Source organism: Carassius carassius, chromosome 26 (genome assembly GCF_963082965.1).
Source record: "Carassius carassius chromosome 26, fCarCar2.1, whole genome shotgun sequence".
Taxonomy (NCBI): Eukaryota; Metazoa; Chordata; class Actinopteri; order Cypriniformes; family Cyprinidae; genus Carassius; species Carassius carassius.
This window is the reverse complement of record NC_081780.1, coordinates 2,088,205-2,114,776: the sequence shown is the minus strand read 5'-3', so window position 1 is coordinate 2,114,776 and position 26,572 is coordinate 2,088,205. Positions and strand designations below refer to the sequence as shown.

The 26,572-nt window shown below is 35.6% G+C and overlaps 1 protein-coding gene across 5 annotated transcripts in view; it reads left to right on the top strand.

Annotated features, from left to right (window-relative positions):
• Nucleotides 1-5,158: 5,158 nt before the first annotated feature.
• The window catches only part of LOC132105489 (cGMP-inhibited 3',5'-cyclic phosphodiesterase 3A-like), a 95,974-nt gene continuing 74,560 nt past the window's right edge, over nucleotides 5,159-26,572 (top strand). For 4 of the 5 annotated variants that reach the window (XM_059510634.1, XM_059510635.1, XM_059510632.1 and 1 more), the window contains exon 1: nucleotides 18,216-19,157. In XM_059510634.1, the coding sequence (XP_059366617.1) occupies nucleotides 18,390-19,157 (768 nt within the window). In that variant the 5' untranslated portion in view covers nucleotides 18,216-18,389. Of the gene's footprint in view, nucleotides 5,465-18,215; nucleotides 19,158-26,572 lie in introns of those variants that run through there. The other variant, XM_059510636.1, reaches the window with a different exon arrangement.

Here is a 26,572-nt window from a genome sequence, read left to right as displayed (position 1 = left end):
TTTTAGTATTTACATACTAGAGTAATATTTATTAATATTTTGAATTTGCTTATTTCAATTATAATTTAGTGTACATTTTATGAATTTGATTTGGTTTTTTGTATTTCCGTTTAGCTTTATTTTTATTTCTGTTTTCATTTCAGTAAACTTATTTTAGTTAGTTGATATGGCAATATTTTTCTTACCCTTTTTTTTTATTTCTTTCCCTTTTAATATTTCTAACCTTATTCATTTCTAAATTCAGCCTCCTTTCACTTTGTAAAAATTATTTTAATAGCTTGTCGGTTAACAATAACAACACTGATTATTAGAAAAAAAAAAGCTATGGCAATTTCTTCTCTAAAATTATAATAAAGCTAGATTGGGGTGAAAAAATGCACTTACTATCTGCATCTTTCTTCATGCAAAATAGAAATTTTGTTTATTTTGTCTTTGGAGTGAAATCTTTGTTGAAACATGACCTGGACATTTGCTATTTCCGCATCCTAAATTTGCTATTTGAAGTCTGAAGCATCAGAATCCGGTGTTGGGACAGGAAGTAGTTTGGATGACGGGCTGCAGCTGGAGAGCAGAATTGGGGACAGGCCTGTCACTAACAGTAAGATCCGCTCCGTCGTCGGGTCGCGGGGAACATGCTGGCTTTCAGTCCGCATGAGCATCAAACGCAGGCGTTTAGTGTTGTGTGCGTCTGGCCCTGGGGAAGCGCTGACCTCATACGACCGCATGCATCTGGCTGGCATGAAGATTTAGGGTTTCTGAAAGTTACAGGCTTCAAGGATGTTCCTGTTTTTGATATTTTATGACCCTATTGTAAACATCGGTCAGTGATATGATGGCTTGTGGCTGATGGGATCTGCATACGCAGCTTTTTGTCTGGACTGCTGAACGTCTCTGTCTAAAGCTGTCAGATGAGAGAGCGTCTCTGCAGACAGACATCGAGGGTCAAATCCAAACACCAGATGCATATGATCAAATATGGCTTGTGACCCCAATAGACCAATCCTAGTACAGGGATCTTTGTCCATACTAGAGTCCAGTTTTTTTTTTTTTTTTTTTTATAACACTTTCATCTCACATCATTTGCTATTTTATCCAGAAAGTATGCTGTTGGTAAACTCAATAACTGTCTTCATTGTAAATGTTTTGCCATTAACGTAATGTAAAAATATTATATTTTAATAATAGCAAAATATTATATAATATCATATATTGTATTTAGTCTGATTTATACACTGTTATTTTATTTATTAATTGCTTTTTTAATATTTTCAATTTAATTTTAGTTTAGGTCTTAGTACTTTTGTAAGTGCTTTTTTATTTTATTCAGCTTTGTAAAGTAATGATTTTTAATACTTTTAGTAATTCTGACACTGATTTATTATATTATATTATATTCAGTGTTATTTTAGTCTGATTTATATACTGTTGTTTATTAATTTATTTTTATTTTCATTTTTCAATTTAATTTTAGTTCCAGTAATTTCATGTGCTTTCTTCAAATCATTCGTTTTTAGTTTTGTTTAATGTATTTCAATTTCAGATGTCTGCCGAGGCTATATTTTTTGTTGTTGTTGTTTTATCTATTATTATATTCTTATATTTAGCTTTATTAATTAAAGAGCTGTCACAGATTTTTAATCGTTTAAGTTAACAATTCCAATAATGACTTTTATATTATATTCAAATTTAAAAAAAAAAAAACATTGTTAATGCTTTAAGGTTTTTCTAAGAAATTAAAACATTACTTATTTAGGAAAAGAATAACATGAATAATCTAGAAAAATAAGCTCTCAGTGATCAGCCAACAGTGAAATCCCAATGAACAGTTCAGCAAACTCTGATTGGTGTAACTTGCCCAGTGAGATTGTATCATTTTCCCGTATTATTGTGTTCATTTCCATTGCTTTTGATCCAGTTATGGCCTCATTTTATGTATTCGGTCACCGTTTGGATTTGGAGCGCAGCAGCGGTTATTTTTCCCAGAGTGATTTAAGAATGGACTCGCACTAATTGGCCCAATCAATCAGGTGAGGGCCCATTTATCAGCCAGCGCCATACTGAACACATTAAAGCGCGGCAAGAGCCTACAATGTATTATTTCATTAATTAGCCTCTAAATCATCAGCCTATCATTTGGTTGTCAGAAGTGTTTAAGTTGAAGAGATCTCCTTGCGGTGATGGCAGGCAAATATTCTCTGCTAATTGTCTCATGGTCATTGCGGGCCCATGAAGGCATGTAGTCACTAAGCTGTAAATTATGATGGGCTGGAGACCATTGATGATGTGGGTTTAGGGTTGTTGATTTCAGAGCGGTCCCAGTGCTGATGATTTTTATGAGGCTGTGTTGTAGGACTACATGAGACGGTTGGCTCGTGGGAACGGCAGCGCGCTCACAGCCTGGCCCGAGCGTTTATTGCTGTCGTTTATATGAACTGTATATTGTTTGATTGATAAGCTCACCCACAACTTCCCCCTTTAGTGTTTCTCTATTGCATTCCAGCCCCTTACACAGCCTGAAGGTATTTTTTTACACATTAACCCACAATGAGTTCTCACATTAGCTTCTCTAATAGCTGAAAGAATCGGATTGTGAACTTGGTTTGCTAGTTTTCAGGTTATCAAACCTCTAGCCTGGATTTGCAGTGTTACAAGTTTAAATAGTTAGTATTAACTATTTAAGTTAATTTAAAGTTAGTATTTTGTAACCTATGGAAGGTGGAACCAAGTTGTAAGGCATAAATTCTAAATTCTGAACAAAAGAAAAAAAGTCAGAATTGCAAGATGATATAGTAACTCAATTTCGGAGAGTGAAGACTAACTTTTGCTAAAAAAAAAAAATTCTCTAATTGTGAGAATTAAACTCAGAATTCCAAGAGAAATGACAGAATTGTGAGAATTAAACTCAGAATTCCAAGAGAAATGGCAGAACTGTGAGATTTAAACTCAGAATTCCAAGAGAAATGACAGAATTGTGAGATTTAAACTCAGAATTCCAAGAGAAATGGCAGAATTGTGAGATTTAAACTCAGAATTCCAAGAGAAATTGCAGAACTGTGAGATTTAAACTCAGAATTCCAAGAGAAATGGCAGAACTTTGAGATTTAAACTCAGAATTCTTGTAAAATAAAGAATTGCGAGATGGAGAAAAGCTGCTGTATGTTACCAATTGTGAGAGGAAAAGCAGAAGTCATCTTGTGGGTTAAGAAATATAAAATACCAAAGCTTTACCTGGAAGGTTGTTTCTTGGTGGTATAAAGTTTATGAACATATTTTGTTGCTGATTTCCCATTAAAACGGTTAATAAAGAGCTGGATGAAGGTGAGATGTGACGCTTGAGCTTTGCAGATGCGTTTACGGTCTTGTAAAGGCTTGTAAAGTTGAGCAACTCTGAGGTAAAGATAGGACACTTCCCTACAGCTTCTACTGATGCTTCATAAACGCTTCTGAAAACTGCTTAGGTGGTGGAGAGTTCACATACTGTATATTCTATCTAAGATCAAATTCTAAGCAGAGGGCAACGTGGTGTTTTAAACTTTGCAGAGAAGTATCCAACCCTAAATCACAGGCGTATTAAACACACTCATTGCCTGTCAGGTAAACGAATCCATGAAAAGCAGCTTGTTTCCGATAAACTGCAGAAAATGACTCACTCGTGGAACTTGAAAAGATTTGGAAGTAAATGCTGCATTAGTTGTTAGCACAGGTAGCACATAAATAATGAAAACTTCTTTAGTTAATGTGCTTGTTTTGCTCGTACAGCTAGCAGGTCCAGTCCAGACCTGTTCCTTTGATGATCATAAATGTCGTCCAGAGTGATGGCTGCATTTTTCTCTCTTGATCATCAGGGGAAGATGCTATGCTAATATGGCTTGGCGAGTTGCAAACAGCAGAAGAGTAGAGTTATATGGACTCTGCAGGGTAATAATAAGGGAAACTCGTATGTTAGCAAAATGACACAGATCCAAGATGAAAGCAAGATCAGAGCTGTGTGTGTTTAGAGCGATTCCAGAGCAAAGGTCTCGACATCAAACGATGCTCTGTTTTTCATGAGGACAGAAAATGTTCTGGCAGAGAAATGATCTCATTTAGGATGATGACAGGGTCAGTGTTACTCTCATTTCTAGTGCTCTATTCAAAATACATTTAAACGCTATAAAAAATAAGACTTAAATATTAATAAAATATATAGTCATATGTGAGGAAAAGTTTAAATGGGAAAAAGTATATATATATATAAAATTAACATTTACATTTAATAATTTACATTTTTTTATATTTATAAAATGTAAAAAATAATAAAATAATAAAATAATTCCATATTAATATTTATAATATAAATATATAATTTTTTATTGTTTTTAACATATATATATATGGGGGGGTTATATTTAGCTGATTAATTTTATTTAGTAATTTACATTTTATCATATTTGACTAAAACCCGAAGAGATTAAAAAATAAAATAAATATATTTAAAAATATCTTTTAAATTATTTAAAATATATTAAAAACATAAGAAGAATTTAATAAAGTTTATTCTATACTTTTACATTTTAATATGTAATCATTAATTTGATTAGATGGTTATTCTCATAGTCTTTGTTATAAATAGTATGAATATTAAAAAACAATATGATTACAAAATTAATACAAAATAACCTTGTAAACTAGATTTAATAATTATGGTTTATCATTGACCTTTTACAGTGAAGGCAAGTTATACCTTGCCCTTTTTCTGACTTTCAGAGAAAAACACACACATGCTTCATTTGAGTCTTTAATAAATTGACAGAGGTGGGGTTTATCCGTCCTAAAGGGCTTTTCCATGAAGCTTTATAGTCATTTCATTTTGCGAAAAGCCCATCTGACCTCATTGTGTGTTGTCAGTAAGTTTTATTTGTTTGCACTGCAGTGAACTATCTGAGCCCACAGCTAGATTTAAGTACAAATAAATACAAAAAAAAAACAAATACTAATCTGAGCGAGCGAGCAGATATTTAATCAGAAAAGGAACAGAAATAAATCAACAGTCCTGACCACATGCGGCTAATCCATTGAGACACAAGGGAGATTAGCATGGACGCTAATCAGAGTCTCAGATCCACAATAGCATCTATAAAACCGAATGTAGTTATCGCTAAACGATAGCAGTCGCTTTTCTAGCCCCGGAGGGAGGATTGTGTTTCATATGCAGTGCCTGATGTTTTTTTAAATGGTGCATCTGTAATAGCATCTCTGTTATGTTATTTACCTGTAATGGAGCACAGGTTACACGAGCAATGACATCATCTGCCCTGAGCACACGCTTATTGGACCAAATAGGCAAATTTTCACCCGCGGTTGATGACTAGCACTAGAGGCAGCGATCAGGAGGACATTAGCTCAACTATACCACTGCGTTCAAAGACGAGCGTCCTGCTGAATCCACAGTCTGGCGTCCACGGTCGACTTTCTTACACGTGAGGTAAGCAAGAAAACCTGCTTGACCTCCTGTGACCTTTCATGAGATCAGCGTGATTGGGAAACTATAGTTTAGTCTAGTTAATCTAGTCTAAAGGGGTCAGTTTTGCATTTTATCCATTTAAATATACATACATTCTGGTCCTCAAATCTGATTGGCTGAAAAGAGTGTGAAACTCCAACCGTTTGTTTCACTCTGCTTGTGGGATTTCTCACAGGGAGAGTCATCAATATAGTTTGAAAAGTTTTTAGATGAGAATATACTTGCTTAGACTTCAAATATGCAGTTTGTTAATAAATCACAGCTGTGCTGATATACAGCCATATTGAGCTGCTACTCGTGTGATATTGCTCATATCTAAGTTTATTTATGATATTGTAGTATGTATTTATATTTTCAATTAGCTTAGAAGTTTTTATATATATATATATAATTTTTAAGGCAGTAATTTTATGGGCTTGTCACGATTTAATGTTAATGATTTAATATTTTTAGTTTTTTTATACAAATATTTCTATTCAGCTTTATATAATTTTTTGTTTGCATTGAACTGCTTTAGTCATTTATAATAGTATTTTTTATTTTAATGTAAACTTATTTTATTACGTTTTTCAAGTTTGTTATTATATTTCTATTTAATTTATAAATAGTTTTTATTTGCATATTTTAAGTTTCATTTATTTAATACATTTTAGATTTTAGGTTTCATGACTTATTAATTTGATGTATACAGCAAAGACCATGTGGTGTTATTTTACATTTGATTACTGTTTGGTTACCACCATTCTTCAGAATATCTTCTTTTGTGTTCAACAGAAGAAAGAAACTCATACAGACTGTAGAGTGAGTAGATTTTAATTTTGGGTGTACTGTCACTTTAAGATCACAGAGGCCATTGCTAAAATATTAACTGTACTTATTTAACATGGTGGACTGATTTAAACTTTCACAAGGTTGTTCCGGTTTTAATAATCAGTGAATAGGTGAGGTTAACACTAGGACTAGTTTTATTGGTTGTCTGCAGACTGGTCGCAAGCATCTGTTGGGTCGGTTGTGTAGAAACGAGGCAAACACATGCAGAGTTTGAGCTTTAGCTCAATCAAAACAGTCTGGATGGGGTTCATGCCCAGATACACAGTGCTTGCTCTCTTATGGCCCGGTTCTGTGTATAAGCTCCAGTAACATCAGCACAAGCATCTCAAGAGTAGCAAACGCGACCGTTTCTCTTTCCCACAATCCATCACACCTGGCAATAAGCTGTTTTTTTTCTATGCTTATTTCAAAAAGCCCTTTATCAATGGATTCCTGAAGGGTTAGTAGCCGTGCACTTATCAGGGCTCTGACGCAAGCACCTGCACTTCTGGAGGAAGGATTGTGGGGCTGTTTGGGTGGAGAAAGAGGAATAACACATTTCACTTGGATTTCCTGGTGCTGCAGATTAGATTGGGGGAAGAGATTGGGACGTCTGGGTTCGAGTGAGCGAGAGAGCTTGGCTGGCGCTCAAGGGACGCCACGAAAAGAAAAAAGGACCAAGTGGGCCAAGCGCTGCAAGAAAGATTTGCGACAGGAAATGAGCGAGATCTTAGGAAGTCATTTAGCGGTTCCAGAGCTTCAGCGCGAGCTATTACGCCAGCTTTGTCCAGCACTGACACTCAGATCGCTTTACTGAAAGCCTCACAGAGGATTCGCTGGATTTTTATGCTTTCTATGGAAAATGAGTGCCGCTTGTCTATAAAATCGTGCAGAGATACAGTTGTTTGTATCCCAAATGGCCAAAATCAAAATTGCCCTACTCTAGGCATAGTTTTGATGTTTTAATTAAATTTTTTTTTTTTTTTTTTATGTGTCTTTTCAAAATGAATGCACTTACTGCTTAATAGTATTCAATTTGTAGTTATTACAAAGTGACATTTTCAAGTGTAATACAGATGGGTTGTAAAGGTTTCACAGGTATCACAAAGTATCTTGTAGCCAATGTTATTTGATTTTAATTTGTGTTGGAAAATGCAAAACGCCATTTTAGGGCCAAACAAACATATAAATAAATAAAAAATATTATGAGATTAAAGTTGGAATAATACAAGATTAAGTTATATGCTTAAGTAATATTTTGACTTTAATCATATATTGCTACCACTTTATTCTCGTAATCTTTTTTTTTATATATTTGTTTGTTTGTCTGTTTTTGTGGCACTAAAATGCAGTTGTAGGAAAATGTTAATATTTCAGCTTTCGGTTTCGATTTTAGCATAGTTTTGAATTAGTATTTTGACTGTGACAGTTAATGATCTTAATGATATCATTTCAAAATGTTACATTGTACTTCCACAATGTTACAACTTTTTATTGCTAGTGGCATTTTCATGTGTAATACAGTCACACCGTACATTTGAGCAACAGTAATAGAGATGCTCATATCACCAGTGTTTTTATTGTGTTCGGGGCTCTAGCACAGCGAATTCATGGACGCTTTGTCAGAGTTAACCGCTCGGAAAGATTATCAGGAGCCAAGAGGACATAATTTAAGATAATTTAGGATTCATAATAAAACTGTATGACTCTCAGAAGTATTTCGGTACTGTTCTCTGAAGGGATTGTTGATTTATGCACTTTTCTTGGTCATGAGGAAGTGTAATCTAGCAATAGAATGGGAGTATGTGAATACAAACAAGTTTTAGATGAACTATGAATTTCCTGGAATTCAACCACTATCCACAGGATGTGATGCAAACATCCAAGTAAGGTTTTATAATATTGATGTGATGGAACCTGCCGAGTTCGAGTTCTTGACATCCAGAACTGTGTAAAACTTTGGATTTGCTCTAATGTAGAACACATTGAGCCTTTAAAGACGGTGTGAATATAAATGCACACACATGCTGTCACAGTGACAGAGAGAGTGCGAGTAGTCGAAGGAAAATCGGCTGAGATTTTCACCTTTTATTCTCCAGCGCTCCTCTGAGGATTCTGGCTTAGAACAGGTGGCCAAATCCACTTCCTTATTAAAACAAGAGAAAAGAACAGGAAACGGGGCATTTTCCACTCCAGCAAGACACAAACAAGCCCTGGGTCTTCTGGAAACAATTAGGAGGAGCACAGTTGTGCAGCCAGGCGTGTGATAAAAGAGAAGTCTGGACTTTAGAAGCCAGTCCACCTCTTACTCTCTCTCTCTCTCTCTCTCTCTCTCTCTCTCTGGACTATGTTAAAACAGCTGAGGAGAGCAGTGTCTGAGCTTCTTCATCTCCAGTGATGTGCAGTCTTTTACACTGCTTAACTCTTTAGATGCATCAGCACTTTTTTAGTATTGTTTATTTGGGAGCAGGGATTTCAAAAGTGTTGGTGTGTAATTTATCCTGCAACCTTTGTGCTTAATCAGCTGATTTTACTTGGAAGATAATTGGACTTTTTTGCTTTCAATTTAAAATTTTAATCTCATAATTCTGACAGAATAGACAGAAATGTGAGATAAACAGTCACAAAAAAAAACATTTATGAGATGTATTCTGAGAAATGTATTCTCAGAATTCTAAGAAAAAAAGTCAGGATTGCCAGATATAAACTGCATGATATAACCACAAAATTGCAAGATACAAGTGCAGAATTTCACATTATAAACTTAGAATTTCAAGTTATGAACTCAGAATTTCACGATCATGATTGCAAGACATAAACTTAGAATTCTAAGATATAAACTCAAAATTTCTAGATGTAAACTCAGAACTGCAAAATATAAACTCAGAATTTCAAGAGATAAGCTTGAAATTGCATGATATGAATTTCAAGATATAAACTCATGATAACTAGATATGAGCTTGGAATTTCAAGATAGAAACTCGGAATTGCGAGACCGTTTACACTACAAGGAATCAGAATTTCATCTCACTCTTTGTCCATATGAATATCAGCAGTTGCACAAAATTGCATATTTCTGCTCAGTTTGGGCCTCATAATGAAACTCTGGTGTTTCTCCTCCTGTATGAGCCTGATATATCAAATATGATCAACAAAAACACACACAAACTTCTGTCTAAACGACCCATTTCTCTGACTGTTATTTTTTGATGTCAGGCTTTACAGGGTTAACCTCACTCTTTCTCCAGGCAGCACCTCGATGTTTTCTGCATATTGTGTTATGCTTTACTCATAATCGTCCACGTGAAGAATCCTACATCTCCATGGATTTGTCTAAAACATCCACATAATTTGTTTAGGACGCTTGTTTAGGTCGGTTTCTTCGTTAGTATGCATTAACTGAGAAATTATACCTGCACGAGCGTGGACAGGCGAGACAGTTACTTGGAAGCGGGGTCTTTTTGTGGGAGTTATTTTAGGAGCCAGGCAAATTTTATCCTGCAGTAATTGCGTTACGAGTATTGTCTTCTAAAGAAAGACTGAGAACAGTAAGTGGGTTTGAAAATCTGGGGTATTAAAATGTGCTCTCGGCATAGCGTTTCCATCCATCAGCCGGTGGGACACGAGTGAGAAACTCCATAACCTAATTACAGTGAGTCAGCTCATCGTGTCCCTATGAAAACCCAAAAGTCATATTTCAGTATTATGCCGTCGCACAACCTCACAACTATTCAAATGCATTTCTCTCAAGGCTTGTCTCGTGTTTCCGAATGCTGCACCTATGATACAACATGTGCTTTCATAACTCTGTATGATCGTCAAAGACGGCCGCCTGTTTAGGGAGATCTTCGCCGATGCTATATTATATATTAACTCATGATTAATTAATTAATCTTCTATTATTATTATTTTAAGAATGTACTTTTGTATTTTTATTGTCATGAAAATAAAGCAATTGTCATTACCAAACCACAATACATTAAATACCATATTTTATTCATAATGATTGGATTGGTTGTACTGCCTTCAGTTTATTCTGATTTAAATTAATTTATACTATATAATATATTGTTAATATCATGGCATGTATTTTAGAATATAATGTATTATAATTATCATTATATTACATAATTTATTGTGTTTTATATATAGTATTATAGTAATAATTTAATGAGAATCACCATATGTACATTTTAAAAAATCTGATTTAAATTAAAAAAACATTAATTTAAATGTAAATAAAAACTGACTATAATAAGCTTTCATACAGTAAAAATTTTTATAGTAACAGTAATACTGTATTGTAGTATTAATTTAATGACAATCACCAAATGTAAATAAAGCATTTTTTAAATAGTTGATAAAATATTTAATTTAAATATAACTGATTAAGTAAAAATAGATTTTATACAGTAAAATATTAATTTAGTGTATATTGTACTATAACATGTACTGTGTATTGTATTATAGTAATGATAATTAAATGAGAATTGTCAATTTAAAAAAATTTTTTTTTTTAAAGATTTACATTTTAAAATATTTAATTTAAATGTAACTAAAAATGAATATAAAATAGCTTTTACACAGTAAAATCTTTTTTATAGTAATGAGAAAATATTGTATATTGCATTATAGTGTTTATTGTATTATAGTAACAATTCAATGAGATTCACCATATAAATTACAAAACAATAAATATTCTACTGCATTATAATGAGAGGAAAATGTGCTTTAAAAAAGAAAAGAATCTTGCTATGAGATGCGTTAAACATGGACGCAAATGCAGTTACCATACTGTATCAAAGCTTTAATCAGGATAAATGTGAAAAATAAGTTGTTGTTTTTTAAACGAAGCATTAGCACATGTTAGACTGCACCCCATAAACACAATCAAGCGTACAAAAAAAAAGTGACCCACCCCTTTAATTGTCCTAAACCAAGTCTAATTTTCTTATATATGTTCTATTGAGATTTTCAGGAGAAATGCATCTTATGTCTTTCATGATGCACACTTTCTGCTTTGATGACAAAACGTTGACTCAGTTTTAGGAGTTGGCGACGTACAGCATCATTCCAGTCAAACACTCCGATCATATAAATCTCTCTAGATGCGTCATGGATTGAGTTTGAGGCCGTGCAGTTATTCAGCCGAGCTTCATCACAGAGAGAGAATGATGGAAAGATTAACAATGCTTGGAATCCAGCTCATGATTTCACATTCTCCGTTACATTTTTGGACAATGTAGATGTTTCCCACAATTCCCTCATGCTGCAGTGGTGGATACAGTAGCTAACGCTGCAGACTGTGTTCCCATGACACACTGAGGAGGAGGAGGCGGGGCCTCACTGTGCAACGCCTCTGATTGGTGGATGATGGATTGACGCTCATAAAAAAAATAGGAAGGTTCTTGGACGGTGCCTTTATTTGATGCATTCCTGGTGTTTACGAAAACATGTCTGTGAGGTGGGGAAAAAAACCTGAGAGTCCACAGTCATCTCTCGGGCCCCGGGCCCCTCACTTCCCCCAGGGCTCGACTTTGTGAAAGCACACATTTGTGCTCCTGTCCCCGTTCCTTCTGCTGAGGTGGACTCTCACTGTTTTTCCTGGCAGGATTTGGACAAACATGCACCAAATTATGTCGCAAGCAAGCCCCCTGTGTCAAACACATGACAAATAGTTTCATTTGGCATTATTGGGGAAAGTCAAGGAAGTTAACGAGCATGAGGCAGAGGCTGGAAACAGGGAAGTGTTTTAATAAAGGTGGGTCGATTATGTTATAGGGTGAGGATGATGTGATGGCAGAGGAATCAAACTGTTCACAGCTTTAGTTGTTTAGATAGACTGTGTTTTTATCCTTCCTTTGTTAAACTGGGCTAGATTGATATGTCAGATTTTTAAAGCAGTCAGTATTTCAGGATTTGAAATTTTTTCTAAAGCAGTTTCTAAAGTGTGAAGCATTCATAGTGATTATTATTTGAATATGACAGACTGTAGCCGTGTTAATTAACCCACGTGTGTGTTTTACTTTTTCTTTTATTTGAGGTCACACACAGGACAGGTTTAAGGAATGAATTCTGCCAGATTTCATAGAGATGCACAGGATGTGCTGTTTGAAGCACATTTAAAGCTCCTGACGCTAAAGCGATTCAGCGTGTGTGTGTGTGGAGAGGGAGTGTGTTTATGAGTTGAAGGGTTGATTAAGGAACGGTTCAGAATGCAGTTTTAATTGAACAGGTTTTGCTCGCCTGCTTCCAAAAACAGCGCAGCTACGCATTCCTGTCGCGAGTGGCCTCCTCGACATTAAAGCCCAACCATCATCCACACGGCTATTAGCATACGCTCTAAAAACAAGCGCTCACCTGCTTCAGCGCCCAAAATGAGCACATATTCATCCAGCACTCGAGTCGAGTGTGTACACATATATTGAGCCTGAGAGTTTGCCAATAGCTCTGATTCTCTTTGAGCCTCATAAATAAATAATTGGAGTATGATGATAAAGAGCTTCATGCTCATATTTGTCCTTAGTTACACTTGTGATGTTCGAGTGGGATCGTATCTGCCATTAAATGAAACCTAAACAAGGTAATTGCAACTTTTAATCTCACAATTCTGACATTCTCACAATTGCAATGTTACATCTCACAATTCGGACGTTTGCTATATAGTGTGATACAAACTTACAATTGCGTGTAAGAAAGTCAGAATTGTGCGATATAAATTCACAATTGTAAGAAAATGTTAGAACTGCGAGCTGACTTTTTCTCATCAGATTGTACTTTATAACTCACTATAGGAAGTTTATGTCTCAGTTCAGAGAAAAGAAGTCAGAATTGCATGATATAAACTGAATTGCGAGAACAAAGTTTGGAGACTTTTTCTCTCAGAATTCCACGTTTATATTACACAATTCTGACTTAATTGTGGAAAAAAATTGCAACTTTATATTGTGTCACAATTATTTTTTCTCGGAAAAAGTTAGAATTGTTAAAAAGTTAGTTTATTGCAATTTTGAGAAGAATTCATGAATGAGATTCTTAAACTCTAGAGATTCAAAAAGATAGGCAGAATTCTGAGTTTATAGAATCTTTTCTGATTTTATAGAGTTCTTATTTTTTCTCGCTATTCTGAGAAATTCTAAATTCTGAATTGTGAGAAAAAAAGTTACAATTGTTTCTTTAAGTTAGAAAGAGTTTATATAACACAGTTTTGACTTTTCCTCATTAGTGCAAATTCATATCCCGCAACTGACATTATACTGTAACTCACAACGAGTTTTTTTCTTTCAATTCTGAAAACAAGTCAGAAACAAGAGATATAAACTCAGTTAATTCTTAGTTTATTTCACAAAATTCTGACATTTTTCTCAGAATTGCAAGAAAAAAGTAAGAATTGAACTCAGAATTCTGAGTACCTTTCAGCTTTACTTCATTGTTCTTTCTCCCAGAGGTCAGTAATGAAGGCCAAATTGAACTGTGTGTACTGACCTGCCATTAAAGATTGTTGTGATTATAAATTACTGTAATTGGGGGGAATTAAAAAGCATGCACTTGTATTTACAGGAGGTTTTTTGCTTTTACGCTTCAGCGGTTCTCTGCTACCCTTCTAGAACCGGCTGTTCTTCCAAGAAAAAGATTTCTGGCCCAGCGGAAAGTCTCAGAGCACGTTTTTGGGTCAGATTGGCTCCTCTGTACCAAAACATGTCAAACTCTGGTCTCTATGCAACAGCTGAACTAAACAGATACAGTTTAGCTGAAAGATGTGATGCTAATGAGGTTCCGGAAATATCTGTGAGGTTTGTTTCACCGCAGGCTCATGCTGACAGACCTTTGGTCCATTTTGCATTTGGATTACATAAAACTTAACCAATCCCAGTTCATTCGGATCTCTTTAGGGTACAAATAATTGCAAAGTAATCTTAGTCTGTGAGCGGTTATGCACTAAACTACTAGCAGAAATGAATATAGACTGTGTCCAGAGTTCTGTCCACCCAAAAGTAAAAATTATTTAATTTCTCAGACAGTTTTGAGCTCATGGACATCTCTCTGTCACTCGTGTTTTGAACTGTTCACAGTCAGGGTTATCTTAGCATTGTCTATGTACTATTACTTTTATTTATATTTTAAATTATCTTTCATTTTGATACTTTGTTTTCATTTGAATTTTAGTGACGCTTTTAGTAATCTTGTTATGTATTAGTTTTAGTTCATATTTATAATATTAGTAATTTTAGTGTTTTAACTTGAACTAAATTAAAAATTGTGCCTTGGCCACTAATTGAAATAAGTTTTTCTTGTTATTTTCATTTATTTCAATTAACAAAATGATTTAATTGTTTTAGTTTTAGATAACCGTTGCACTTTATTTCCCATTTCCTTCTAATGGGATGCATTTTTTTAGTAAAACTGAATATTTAACAAGAAAAAAAATGGTAGGCGGGGCTTGAGTTATCCATTTGATTGCACTGTGAAAAGAGCAAGGTGATTGGGGGAGGGCTTAATGATGTCTTGGTGATGTCAACGAAAAATGAAAGTCATTTCAGGGGTAGAGAAAGTTGTCTTTTGACTTTTTCAGGCTTTGCAGTCGTTTTGCAACATCTTGAAACAACACTGAACTGATCTGAGCTGCATAATGGCACCATTGTCTTCTGCTGAAATTGATTTCATAACCATGCATTTTGCAACATAAGCACTGTTTATTACTGCGAAGCTGCTTTAAAACAGACTGTATTGTATAAAGCACTATGTTCATGTGACATTATGAAAGGCTAGGCCTACGAATTGCTTGTTTTAGTTGATTGGATGGGCCATGAAGTCCAAGCGTTCGATGTACTTCCTTTTTCAACTGAACATTTAACAAGCATGACTCTTAGAAATAACAGCGTGCTCGACCAACACAATGCATGCTTCAAATGACTTTTGAAATGTTCAGGCCGATTGCTGAAAACCCGGCCCATGCGGTGACCGTATCCCACAATTCCATCCCAGCATTCCCGGAGGACGGCTCTCTGCATACAGAACATTCTCCATTCAGATCCTAACCACAGGAGTGTGTCTAGAGAGCAGCAAGGAGCGAGCAGGGGTGGAGGTGAAATTATGCTTTTATACTCTGCGTCTTGTGCCAAGCCGGGGTTTTTGCTAGAGCTGATGTACTAGGAGGAAAATTGAATCTTCTCCCAGACTTAATCCTCAATCGCTCCACCTGTGATGCATTCTGGACTCACACGTTCGTTTCCCTCACACAGTTTCATGCTTCTATTTCAGCCTTTCCTGAACCCAGTGTCTGATTGTTTATCACAGGCCAGCGAGATGTTTCAGACAGGCAGTTTTCAAATGTTTTGAGACTTGCAAATAGATTTAAGTGTAAACACCTCCATGTCCGAGTACAATTATTCTTTTCTCATGTATAACTTTGGCTTGAGTGTGTCTTTCCGATAGAGCTGAATGTTCGAGAGCGTCGTGACACATTCGTACAGTAAACAGGCTCAAAATGGTTAATGCATTTCAGAGATCGATCTGGATTCATTACGAAGGTGAGCAGAAAACATTTAGACCTTTAGAGAGGACAACATTTAAAACATTTGCTCATTGCATCTTATCGCTTACAACTAGTGCCCTTTAGTGACAAACCGGAGCTTCAGCATCAAGTGGATTTTGGCCACTTATTTGCAACTAAGAATATTTTGTGGAATACTAATGAAACACAAATGTGTCACAGGGTCATTATACTAAAAATAAAATAACATAAAATATGTTTTTTTGAGACATTTTGTTGCTTGAAATAAAATACATGCTAACTGGAATTAAATATTTAGCATAACTTGATGAACTAAAATAACAAAAACCCAAATAATAAGAGTTAATAAGAACTTAATAAAAACTTAAGAATAAATTGTATTAAATTATTGGTAATAAATATTTATACACACACATGCCTGATACACATACATCTACTAAAATGAAAAAAAAGGAAAACTTTATATTAAAATGGGAAGTATAGAAATAAAATCTGATTAAAAATATTAATAAAAACTTAAATAGTAAAATAACACTGCTTTAGGCTTGGCTTTCTTCGTTTTAAGACCACTTAAGCTCCTTTATACCATTTATAATATTCCATAATGCCAAATGAGCTTTTCCTTCAACATATTTCCCACTTATTGCATTAACCTATTATGGCCTAACATCATAATACAGGATTTAGTCATTTATTTTGACAGGGGCGTTTCCTTATCCTCAGAAGCAGGTCTGCTGGGTTCCTACTTAGAATGTTTCCCTGCAACTTTTATCCTTATCTTTATTTTGCTGTTCGGAGGACATGACGCAAGGACTTAATATTAGTTGGCCCTCGACTGACCTGGGAACCGAGACCGGAAGAGACTGTTGCCTCTGCAGCTTTCTAAACAAGCGCTCCCACATTCCCTGTAGCCGGGAAACTTGGAGCGTCACCGTGGGATGTGCATGGACATCCATCAGACTCTTGAAATGCCTCGGCTGCCAGATTCTGCCCAGCCAATGGAGAGATGATCCGTAGTTCCTGTGCTGGAAACCGGTTTTCTTCCTCCTGGGAATTCTGCCCACATTAACGAGTGCCTGTGTGAATGGCAGCCAGATTGGGAATGCCATCATTCATAAGATTTTTGTTTGATCTCGACATTCACCAGTGAATGTTTAAAAGCTAATTATATATTATAGGAAAATTGCTAAGCAAAAACTAATAGTTATAAGAAAAACCAAATGATGGTCATATGATTTCGTTTGATCTCAATCAGGCATTGCCAAGGAAATGTTTAATGTCAATGTTAACAAACTGTAAAATTTTACTGTAAATTAAAAAGCTTGAATCAAATAAACACTTAAAAATCTCAAATAATTCTTGATATCTGAGGCTAATAACTAAAGTTTTTTTTATTAAAAAAAACTTAAAGTCTTAATTAAACCAGCAGAAAACCAGCGACAGAGACTTTGCTATCAGTTCTGTTTGATATTGCAAAATCGATAAAATTTTACTGTAAAGGAAAAATCTGTGTGCAAGAACCAAACAAACAAAGAAGAAAATCTAAAAAGTGAGACAACATCAGATAAACACACACACACAAATCAATAACGTACTTCATATCTGAGGCTAATAAATGACATTTTTATACAAATCCGTAATTCTACTGAAGTATTATTGTTAAAGTCTATGACAAGAAAGTGTGAAAACCCAAAGAGCGACATTCATATTAATTTTGTGTGACAACCCAGGGAATTGTGATTTTCAGTTTAATGTAGGCTACTAGAAAATTGTAGGAAAATAAGAAAAGTTGTATTCAAACAAGGTTTAGGGGTCGCATCAGGTAGGCTACACGTAGTGCCATTCCGTCTTTTGCACAGCACACACACACACACAAATGATAGGTATTTAATAGGTTTAATAAAACCATCAGATTTTTAGTTTATTTTTCCAAAATTCCAAAGGTGAAAAAATCTATTTCCCGCCAGTTAAACGGACCTCATAAACGGAGAGGTCCTGACGATGACGTCGGTGAAGGTGAATTCTAAAAATGAAAGAGGGAAGAAAGCACATGGACGCGAGCAGCTGAACTCAATAAACCAACGGACTGATGCTGAAATATCGGGATTACCGTCTGGCTGTCGATACGCAGCTTCGCGCGCTCTATGTTTAAGGACCGCCTCGCGGGCGACGGCACACTGGCCAATACGATCCAAAAGTCACGGAAATCTTTGTGCAACGAGAGTTTCCACGCGTGAAAATGATCCGAGAGGGGGAATAATCCGAGAGAGAAACAAAGAGAGGGAGAGAGATCACTGATGATGATGGTGGCCTAGAAACATCAGGAATTCCTCGCTCCGCTCGACTGGATCTTTAAGGCGATGAGGGATTTTACGCATTTCCAAGAAAACGGGTTCGCTTTCCTCCGCCGCGCAAGCTTTACTCTTCGACTCTGAGGAGAATGCATTGAAGTCTCGCATGCAGTCTGAGAGTCTCTGACTCAACGTGAAAAGGAACGGCGGCTCTGCGCATTAATGCGTGTGTGCGCGAGCGCGTACGCGTACGCGTGCTCTCCCGTGACCGATGGCACTGGAATCCGTGCGCAACAGCTATGTGCGCACTTGTGTCACTCCCGCGGAGCAGGACTGCTGGCACTCGCGCTTGGCTCTCGTGTGGAGCCGTAGGAGCCTCTCATCGGCCGCGTGCGTCGCCTCGCTGTCCGTGCTGCTCGCGCTGCTCGCCGCGGACTGGGACGCGGAGCGCGCGTGTCACTTAGTGACGCTCGCAGAACTCGTGTGGCAGCTGCTCTCCCCCGTCTTCACGCTCGTGTGTGCCTTCTTCTGGGTGGGCGTGTATCTGCTCCGCTGCGGGGTGCTCATCCGCACCGCTGTGTTCCTGCTCACCGTGTGCCATCTGGGCGAAGCGGCGGCGCAGTCGCTTTTGGATGCGCAGCAGCTGTACTCGTTCACCGCCACCGCGCTGGTGCTGCTCGCCTGCCTGGCCAGCGGGGCGCTCATGGTGGTGCGTCTGGGTCAGGGCATCTCCGTGCTCCTCTTCATCAGCATCATCAGGACCGTATCGCTGCTGTCTCTGCAGAAGGTGCGCGCCAGCTGGAGACCCTACCTGGCGTACCTGCTCGGGGTGCTGGGGGTCCTGCTGGCGAGGTATGCGGACAGGCTGCTGCCGCCGGAGCAGGGTGCATCACACCGGGAGGGATCGAGGGGAGATATTCCGGTATATAAGAGGCGCAGGAGGTCCAGCTCCGTAGTCTCGTCAGACATGGCACAGCACGGCCAGCCCAGGAGCAAACCTCACAGGAGGACGTCGCTGCCCTGCTTGCAGAGAGACCAGGTAGGGGCTCTTTATTGAACGACGAAATCCGAGTGTGATAGTCTACTGTAACTTGCGGATTAAAACGTGACCTTGTTATTATTATTACTAAAAAAATAGGTCACGCTTTACGTTAGTGTTTGTTTGCAGAAATTATAGGAGTAACGCTAATGAGCTGTTGTATATAATTATAATCCAATCTGAAGTGTTACCACTTATTATTATTATTATTATTATTATTATTATGGCGTAATGGTCATAAATCTGTCTACCCGTCCTTTGTATTTTTGCCAGAGGTTTTGGTTTGTCCTGTCTCTTACATGGAGACTTGGAACGCTTTCACTCAAGCATGCATTCTTAGATTTCATGATGTGCAGTATGACATAATATCAAACTCATGGTTAAAGCAGTGAACTTCGACCTCTTGTGCTCTATCAGGCGTGTTTTTGATTTTACAGCTGCGCTGACATGCGTTGTGTTATATTTGGGCACGTAGACGAAAATCTCCCAGATGTTTATACACTACAGTGAAGATGCATGTAGTTTACATGAATCTGAAATTAATGTTTTTAAGCGTGTGTTTGTGCACATTAGAGGTATTTTTGCTACACAGGTAGGCTGCTGAAGACTGTTGCACGAATTGACTTGTCAATGGAATGTCATGGTATTTACTGGCAATTACAGTAAAGCTGTACATTTCTTAAGCTATGTAGCTTTTTAAAAGAACCAGTCATCTTATTTTTGTATACATTTGGTCTTCAAAGCTTTTTTTTTATTTGAATAACATTTTAAAAAGAGATATTTAGAATATTTAGTTGAAATTATCTAGTTATTGAAAAGAAATACGTCCAAATAGTTGCCTTTTGTTAAGCATGCCACTGATTAATTGTCAATAATTGTTGTAGTGACGTTTGTTAATCTTTTTGTCCTGTTTGCAGGCTTGATTTAAGCTAATTTATGTGAAAATAACATGAACTTGCATTTGAAGTTTTGCATTAAATCCTGTAGTGAATGTAAATGAAGTGACATGGTTTGCATTGTAACAATGGATGCATTTTGCATGAATTAAATTCTTCCTTTGTTATTCTGACTGGACATTTAGTGTTTTCACAGAGAAGTTAGTGTTTTTGCTGCTTTGGTCTTCAAGTATTTAATTTGCGCCCCCTAGTGACCGTATAATTAATGCATTAGGGACCTTTTGCCAACGGGAACCTTAAAAGGAACTAAATTTGTGACGAATCCATGCATTGTCCGTGCAACACTTGTGAAATGGAAAAGAACACAGACTCCTGAGTGTGTTTTCTATGTTCTGCAACACAACACACACACACACACACCTGGTGCACATGTGTGATGTCTGGAGTGATATCAGTTCCTGTAGTGGTTTCTGTGCAGTTGTTTTATCTGTGTGGTCTGGCTGTGTAAACATGCCAGCGTGGGACCCCTGCGCTGTTCATGCCGTCCTGGCTGTCTGCTCTGACGATAACCTGTGTCTCTTAATGGGCCACACAGAATAGTGTGCACCGCGTGCACGAAGATGAGCCTTTGGTGTCTGTTTGACGTCAGAGTTTGGTTGGTGTGAAAGCGGTTTTCTGCGACAGGGCCGTGAACTCGTGTTCAGATTGCAACTGTTGTGAAAACATGGATGTGATCATGTATTGCTGACATTAATTTGAATGTTTGCATGCTCCTGACAACATTGAACGCTCCTATTTTTAATGCAAAAGTGGTGTGTTTGTAACTTGAATTTGCAAGACTTCTAATATCCAGTTGTTTTAACTGTACAAAAACAGTCCATTATGCAGCTTAATATTGCAAACATGTATTTGTTATCATATGATTAGGATAATATATTAAGATAATAAACACACTGGTTTGTGGATCAAATACTTTTAACCTTTAATGGACTTGAATCAGAAGTCTCCCAGAAAACTGAAGGTGGGTAATGTGTTTTTCATAGCGTCTCATCTGTCAGTAAATCACATTTTAAATGCTAGTTTGTGATGTTTTGATGGTAAGCAAACTTCAATAGCACAGTAAAGCATGAGTCTTCTTATTACCAAGCTACCGTAAAGGCCACATTTGCACAATATTTGCTTTTAATGACCCTACAAGTTTAATTAAACCATGAGGATATGAGGAATGTGTTATACTGGGAAGAGAAAAACACTGAACTTAAGAAACTGTTTGTCAGAAAAGGCAAACTATTATACACAGACTGCATTATAATCTGTTATTAATATTTCATTGGTTCTTCCTTGTACATAAAAGAAAATAGTTTGAGACAATTGAAATTGCTTGTGAATTTCACAAAGAAGTGGCAAGTAGCATTGAATTAAACATGAAATTTTGAAGTACAAAGACTGAAATGGTGTTTTCTTCCAATAATCTGTCTAATATACAGCTTTTAATAATCATTTGATTAATAGCCATTTTCATGCAATATCACAAATGAAAGAAATGAAATGTGAAGCATATGCTAAAGTTTTACACTCTCCAAGCACAACTACGTAATATGTTTAAAAAAATAACATCAGGATGTTTGAATAAAGGGCAAATATATCAGTTTTGCTTGGCTGGACATCACGTTTGGCCACTACTGTACGTGATGTAATTCAAAGCAGTTCACATCAAGGTCATGAGTTTGATTCCAGAAGAAGTGCATGAAGTGATCGAATGCAATGCAAGTCACTTTGGATAAAAACAGCATCTTCCAAAACATACAGTTGCAGTTATTCATGTTGCTGTAGCTTTTACAGAAATTTCTTGAAAACCAAAACCCCCGATTTTCACTCGCAGATAATATATATATTTATTATTATTATTATTATTATTATTATTTTTTTTTTTTTTTACAAAAGCTGTCACTTGGGCTGAACATTTTCAAAAGTTACTAATATTGTACCGTTTGGATTCTAATATGTACACTTTACGTACTTAAAAAAGGGGAAAGATGTACTTTTTAATATATATATATTTCTGAGAATGTTGGCGTTGCAAACCTTTTTTCAATAATTTTGAAAGCCTACTGTAGACTGGTAATATTTAGACTGTTGTTTAACAAAGTGCACAAGATGAAAGCTGAAAAAATGTCCAAGCAATTGACTATTGTATGTTGTCAGCACACTCCACTCTTTGAGCTACAGCAAAGCCAAATGTAATTGTTACTTTATAATTATTAAATTTTACTGATGCCACAAAAATACTTTGGGAAGTCTTAGTTGAGCCGAGCATCAAACTCGCATTAACAAATCTTTTAATTTGGGTGGTTGGTTCATAAACAGGAAGTGAGCTCAGAGTGTCTTTGACCACTCAGTAGAGCACATGCCCTGGGCGCTTTCAATGACGGACAGAAAATCATTCCGGTTATGAACATCGCTGTGTGAAGGGACTTCCGTAACGGTCTTCAAATGTACTGAGAACCAGGCTGAAACGTCTTCGCTCACTCGTCTTTCTATAGACTTGAATAACCTTATGTGGAGTTGGGACTTTAATAAATCTGTGTGGCCTGAGCTCCTCAATCTGATACAGAACATGCAGTTTGGACCTTCAGTTCTCAAGAACTGTTGAACTATTTCTCTAGATGATTGAAGGTTGTTAAAAGAGTGTTTCTGGGTGGTAAACTCACTGCATATGCCTGAGTTTAAGCACAGGTCTCCAGAGGACGTGTTCATGGAAATCCCCCATTTAATGGCACGAAGAGCCATTTTAACTCAGACACTTCACTGCGTGAAGCCTTTAGTAGCCTTTAGCGGGTCACTGAATTGCGATTAGCACAGGGCTGCCTGGAAAAGCTGTTCGCCGTGAGCCGGAGCCAAGAGTATTTAAATCTGCTCTTAAAGGGGAAGCAAGTCATTTTTCTGGGTTAATATTCTTTCTCCTGTCCCAGTTTAATCAGGGTTTTTTGTGGGTCTTACAGAGTCTTTATTCCAAAAATTAAGTCTTTAGAATTGGAGCAGAATCTGGAATTCTCAAATTCATGGCATTCAGTCTTGCATGCACTGCAAATATCTTAACATCATTAAATCAAGATACATTTACCTGAGATGCAAAATAAAGATATGGAGTCTTGTTATTTTGAGAAATTGAAAAAAAATCAGTCAAATTTTCTCTTCAAATTAAGTGGATTTTTCTTAAGGACATTGGCAGATATTTGACCTTTTTTAATCATAAATTCACTTTTATTTTTATTAAATTCCTTAAAAATGGCCACACATTTAATTAAAATGAAATGAATGTACTACATTTTAGTTTGATAATGTTTTTTAATTTAATTTGTAAAAATCTGGGGTATTATGTGGAATTAAATTATATCTATGCAATAGTTGTAATCCATTTAAACACTTTTTGAGCATAGACATGACATCAACTTTAACCGTCATAAATTCTTCAATGGTTTGGAGCACAAACTTAAGTTTTGACATTTTTAAAGATAACAGTTGACAGATTATTGCTATATAAGTTATAGAAGTTAATGTATTATGAAGAATGCACTAAAATACTATTTCCAAATTTTATATGAAATATAGAAAGAACTTTACTCTAGAAGTGCAAAAAAGTCTAAATAAGATGTGTGCCAAATTTGAGGTTGATACCGCAAAAAAATGACTTTGGGTGCCAAATGAAAATTAGCTTCCCATTCGTTTCCAATGCAGTCATTTTTGCATGTGACTGTTTTTTCTTTTAAGGACCATTTAACTTTTTAAAATAATTTCCAAGTGCCATAACCTCAACATTTGATAAACCAAAACATTTCTGTCAAAAATGACCCAAGAGCATTAAGACAGTAAAAAAGGTTTCACATACACTTAAAAGACTAAGCTTTTGCTGCTGTATTTTCTCCGGATGATTAAATGCAGGGTCCTCCCCTGTTGCTGTTCCTCCCCAAAAGTAGAAAAACAGTGGCATTTTTAGTGGCCTGAGAATTTAAGATGTTTCTGTTTCTTTTGTGATGGAGGAAAGGATAACGTATTAGATTTCTAAAGGAGAAGAAAGGGGTGCAAGGAGCTATTTGAGGAATGACGCAAATGGAGATCCATAGAGACCAGGAGTACGTTTCTGTGCCATGGGGGGTTTTTGTTTGTTTTTAAGGGGGTCCTTTTCCCATGCAGCCCGCTGGTGATACGAGGTTAGTAGGTGGGACTTTTCTGGCGGCTGGGGTTGATGATAAACCACTTAAAGCAGCGAGATGTGAAAAAAGCCAAGCGCTTGAGCTCACTTAAAGCAGACGATGTGGCCTGAAGGTAATGGTTTCCTGTCTGAAGTGGACCGTGTGCCGTCCGACATTTTTAATCTACACCAGAGGGTTGTTTTCCTTCCTGCAGGCCCGCGTCTACGCTACTTCGCTCCCTCTCGCTCTAATTAGTCTCGTCTGCGCCGTCGGCTGCAGCAGACAGAGGGATCTTTGACGTCGACGTGCTGTATTTTGCTTGTAAGAGGCCTCGGACCGTGCCAGGCCTGGAATGTGTAGCTTCAGCCGTCTTTCCTTGGAGGGCTGCTGCCAAAAACCTCATCCATTTTAAAAATGCAAGTAGTTAGACTTTTTCCAAACAAGCTGCGCTGTTTCTCCCCGCTTCGATCTGAACCAGGTGCGCAGCTGAAAAAAACAACAACAACAAATGACATTAACTGTTCTACATATGTCAATCCAAATGAACTGCGGGCCGGACACATGCCAGAAACCTCGAGCTGCGGTTAAAGTGTGTCATGAGGATACAAGCTGTACAAAGGCTTCTGGAAATGCAGTGTTTTTGACTAAGTCGTTTATTACAGTATATGAGATCCCAAGAACTTTACTAGGGCTGGGCGACGCACATTCACAGTATATTTCTAATGATGTTGATGGTGATTATAAAATTAAACAATGCTGTGATGTACAAATATACAAAAATGGCATTAAAGTTTAATTTATTTCTGTGAAATATACTTTAAATCAAACCCTGCTTCAGTGAATTTATTGCTATTTTTTTTTACTATGTATTATTTTAGTAATACTATGTGTATTAATTTAATTGATTAAATATTATTTTATTTTATCATTAACCAATCTTTTTTTAAGTAAACCTCACTAATCCAATTTACTAATTCAAAATTTTACATCTAAATATATTGCTATTATTTACTATATATTATTTTACTAATGTTTATAAATTAATGAAATATTTTATATTTATAATTCAATATTTTGTGTTTCTTCATTAATGAAACATTATAAATCCAGATTACTAATTAAATATATTAGATTTGATTTGATTTACTATGCATTATTTTACTGATGTTTATAAATTAAATGTAGAAAATATTTTTAAATATTTTATAGTTATAATTCAATATTTTGTGTTTCTTCATTAGTGAAACATTATAAATCCAGAATACTAATTAAATATATTATATTTAATTATATTTTTGTTTTCTATGTATTATTTTACTGATGAATATAAATTAAAATGATAAAATATTTTAAAATATTTTAAAGTTATAATTCAATATTTAGTTTTTTTTTCATTAATGAAACATTATAAATCCAGATTACTAATTAAATATATTATATTTGTTTTTATTTACTATATATTATTTTACTGATGTTTATAAATTAAATTTATAAAATATTTAAAAATATTTTATAGTGATAATTCAATATTTTTTCTTCTTTAATGAAACATTATAAATCCAGAATACTAATTAAATATATTATATTTAATTATATTTTTGTTTTCTATGTATTATTTTACTGATGAATATAAATTAAAATTATTAAATTATTTTACAATATTTTAAAGTTATAATTCAATATTTATTTTTTTTTCATTAATGAAACATTATAAATCTAGATTACTAATTAAATATATTATATTTGTTTTTATTTACTATGTATTATTTTACTGATGTTAATAAATTAAATTTATAAAATATTTAAAAATATTTTATAGTGATAATTCAATATTTTGTTTTCTTCTTTAATGAAACATTTTAAATCCAGAATACTAATTAAATATATTTAATTATATTTTTGTTTTCTATTTATTATTTTACTGATGAATATAAATTAAAATTATTAAATTATTTTAAAATATTATAAAGTTATAATTCAATATCTTGTGTTTTTTCATTAATGAAACATTATAAATCAAGAATACTAATTAATTATATTATATTTTACTGATGAATATAAATTAATTACTTTTAATTTACTAATCCAGTTGACTAATAAAAGATTTTTTCATCTATTTGGCAACATTTTCAGAATAATAAAAAATATTTGGCAAATATAAACTGAATCATCCAAAGGCTGAAAAAAGATATTCTCTGTCTCCCAGCCGTAGTGCGCACTCACTAGTGTTCTCAGTGGGTGTGTGTTTGTCACATGTATTTGAGCTGCTGAGAGGAAGCGTGTTATTTTAACCTGAGCTGGCCGGGCCCCAGCGCACCTCTCTCCA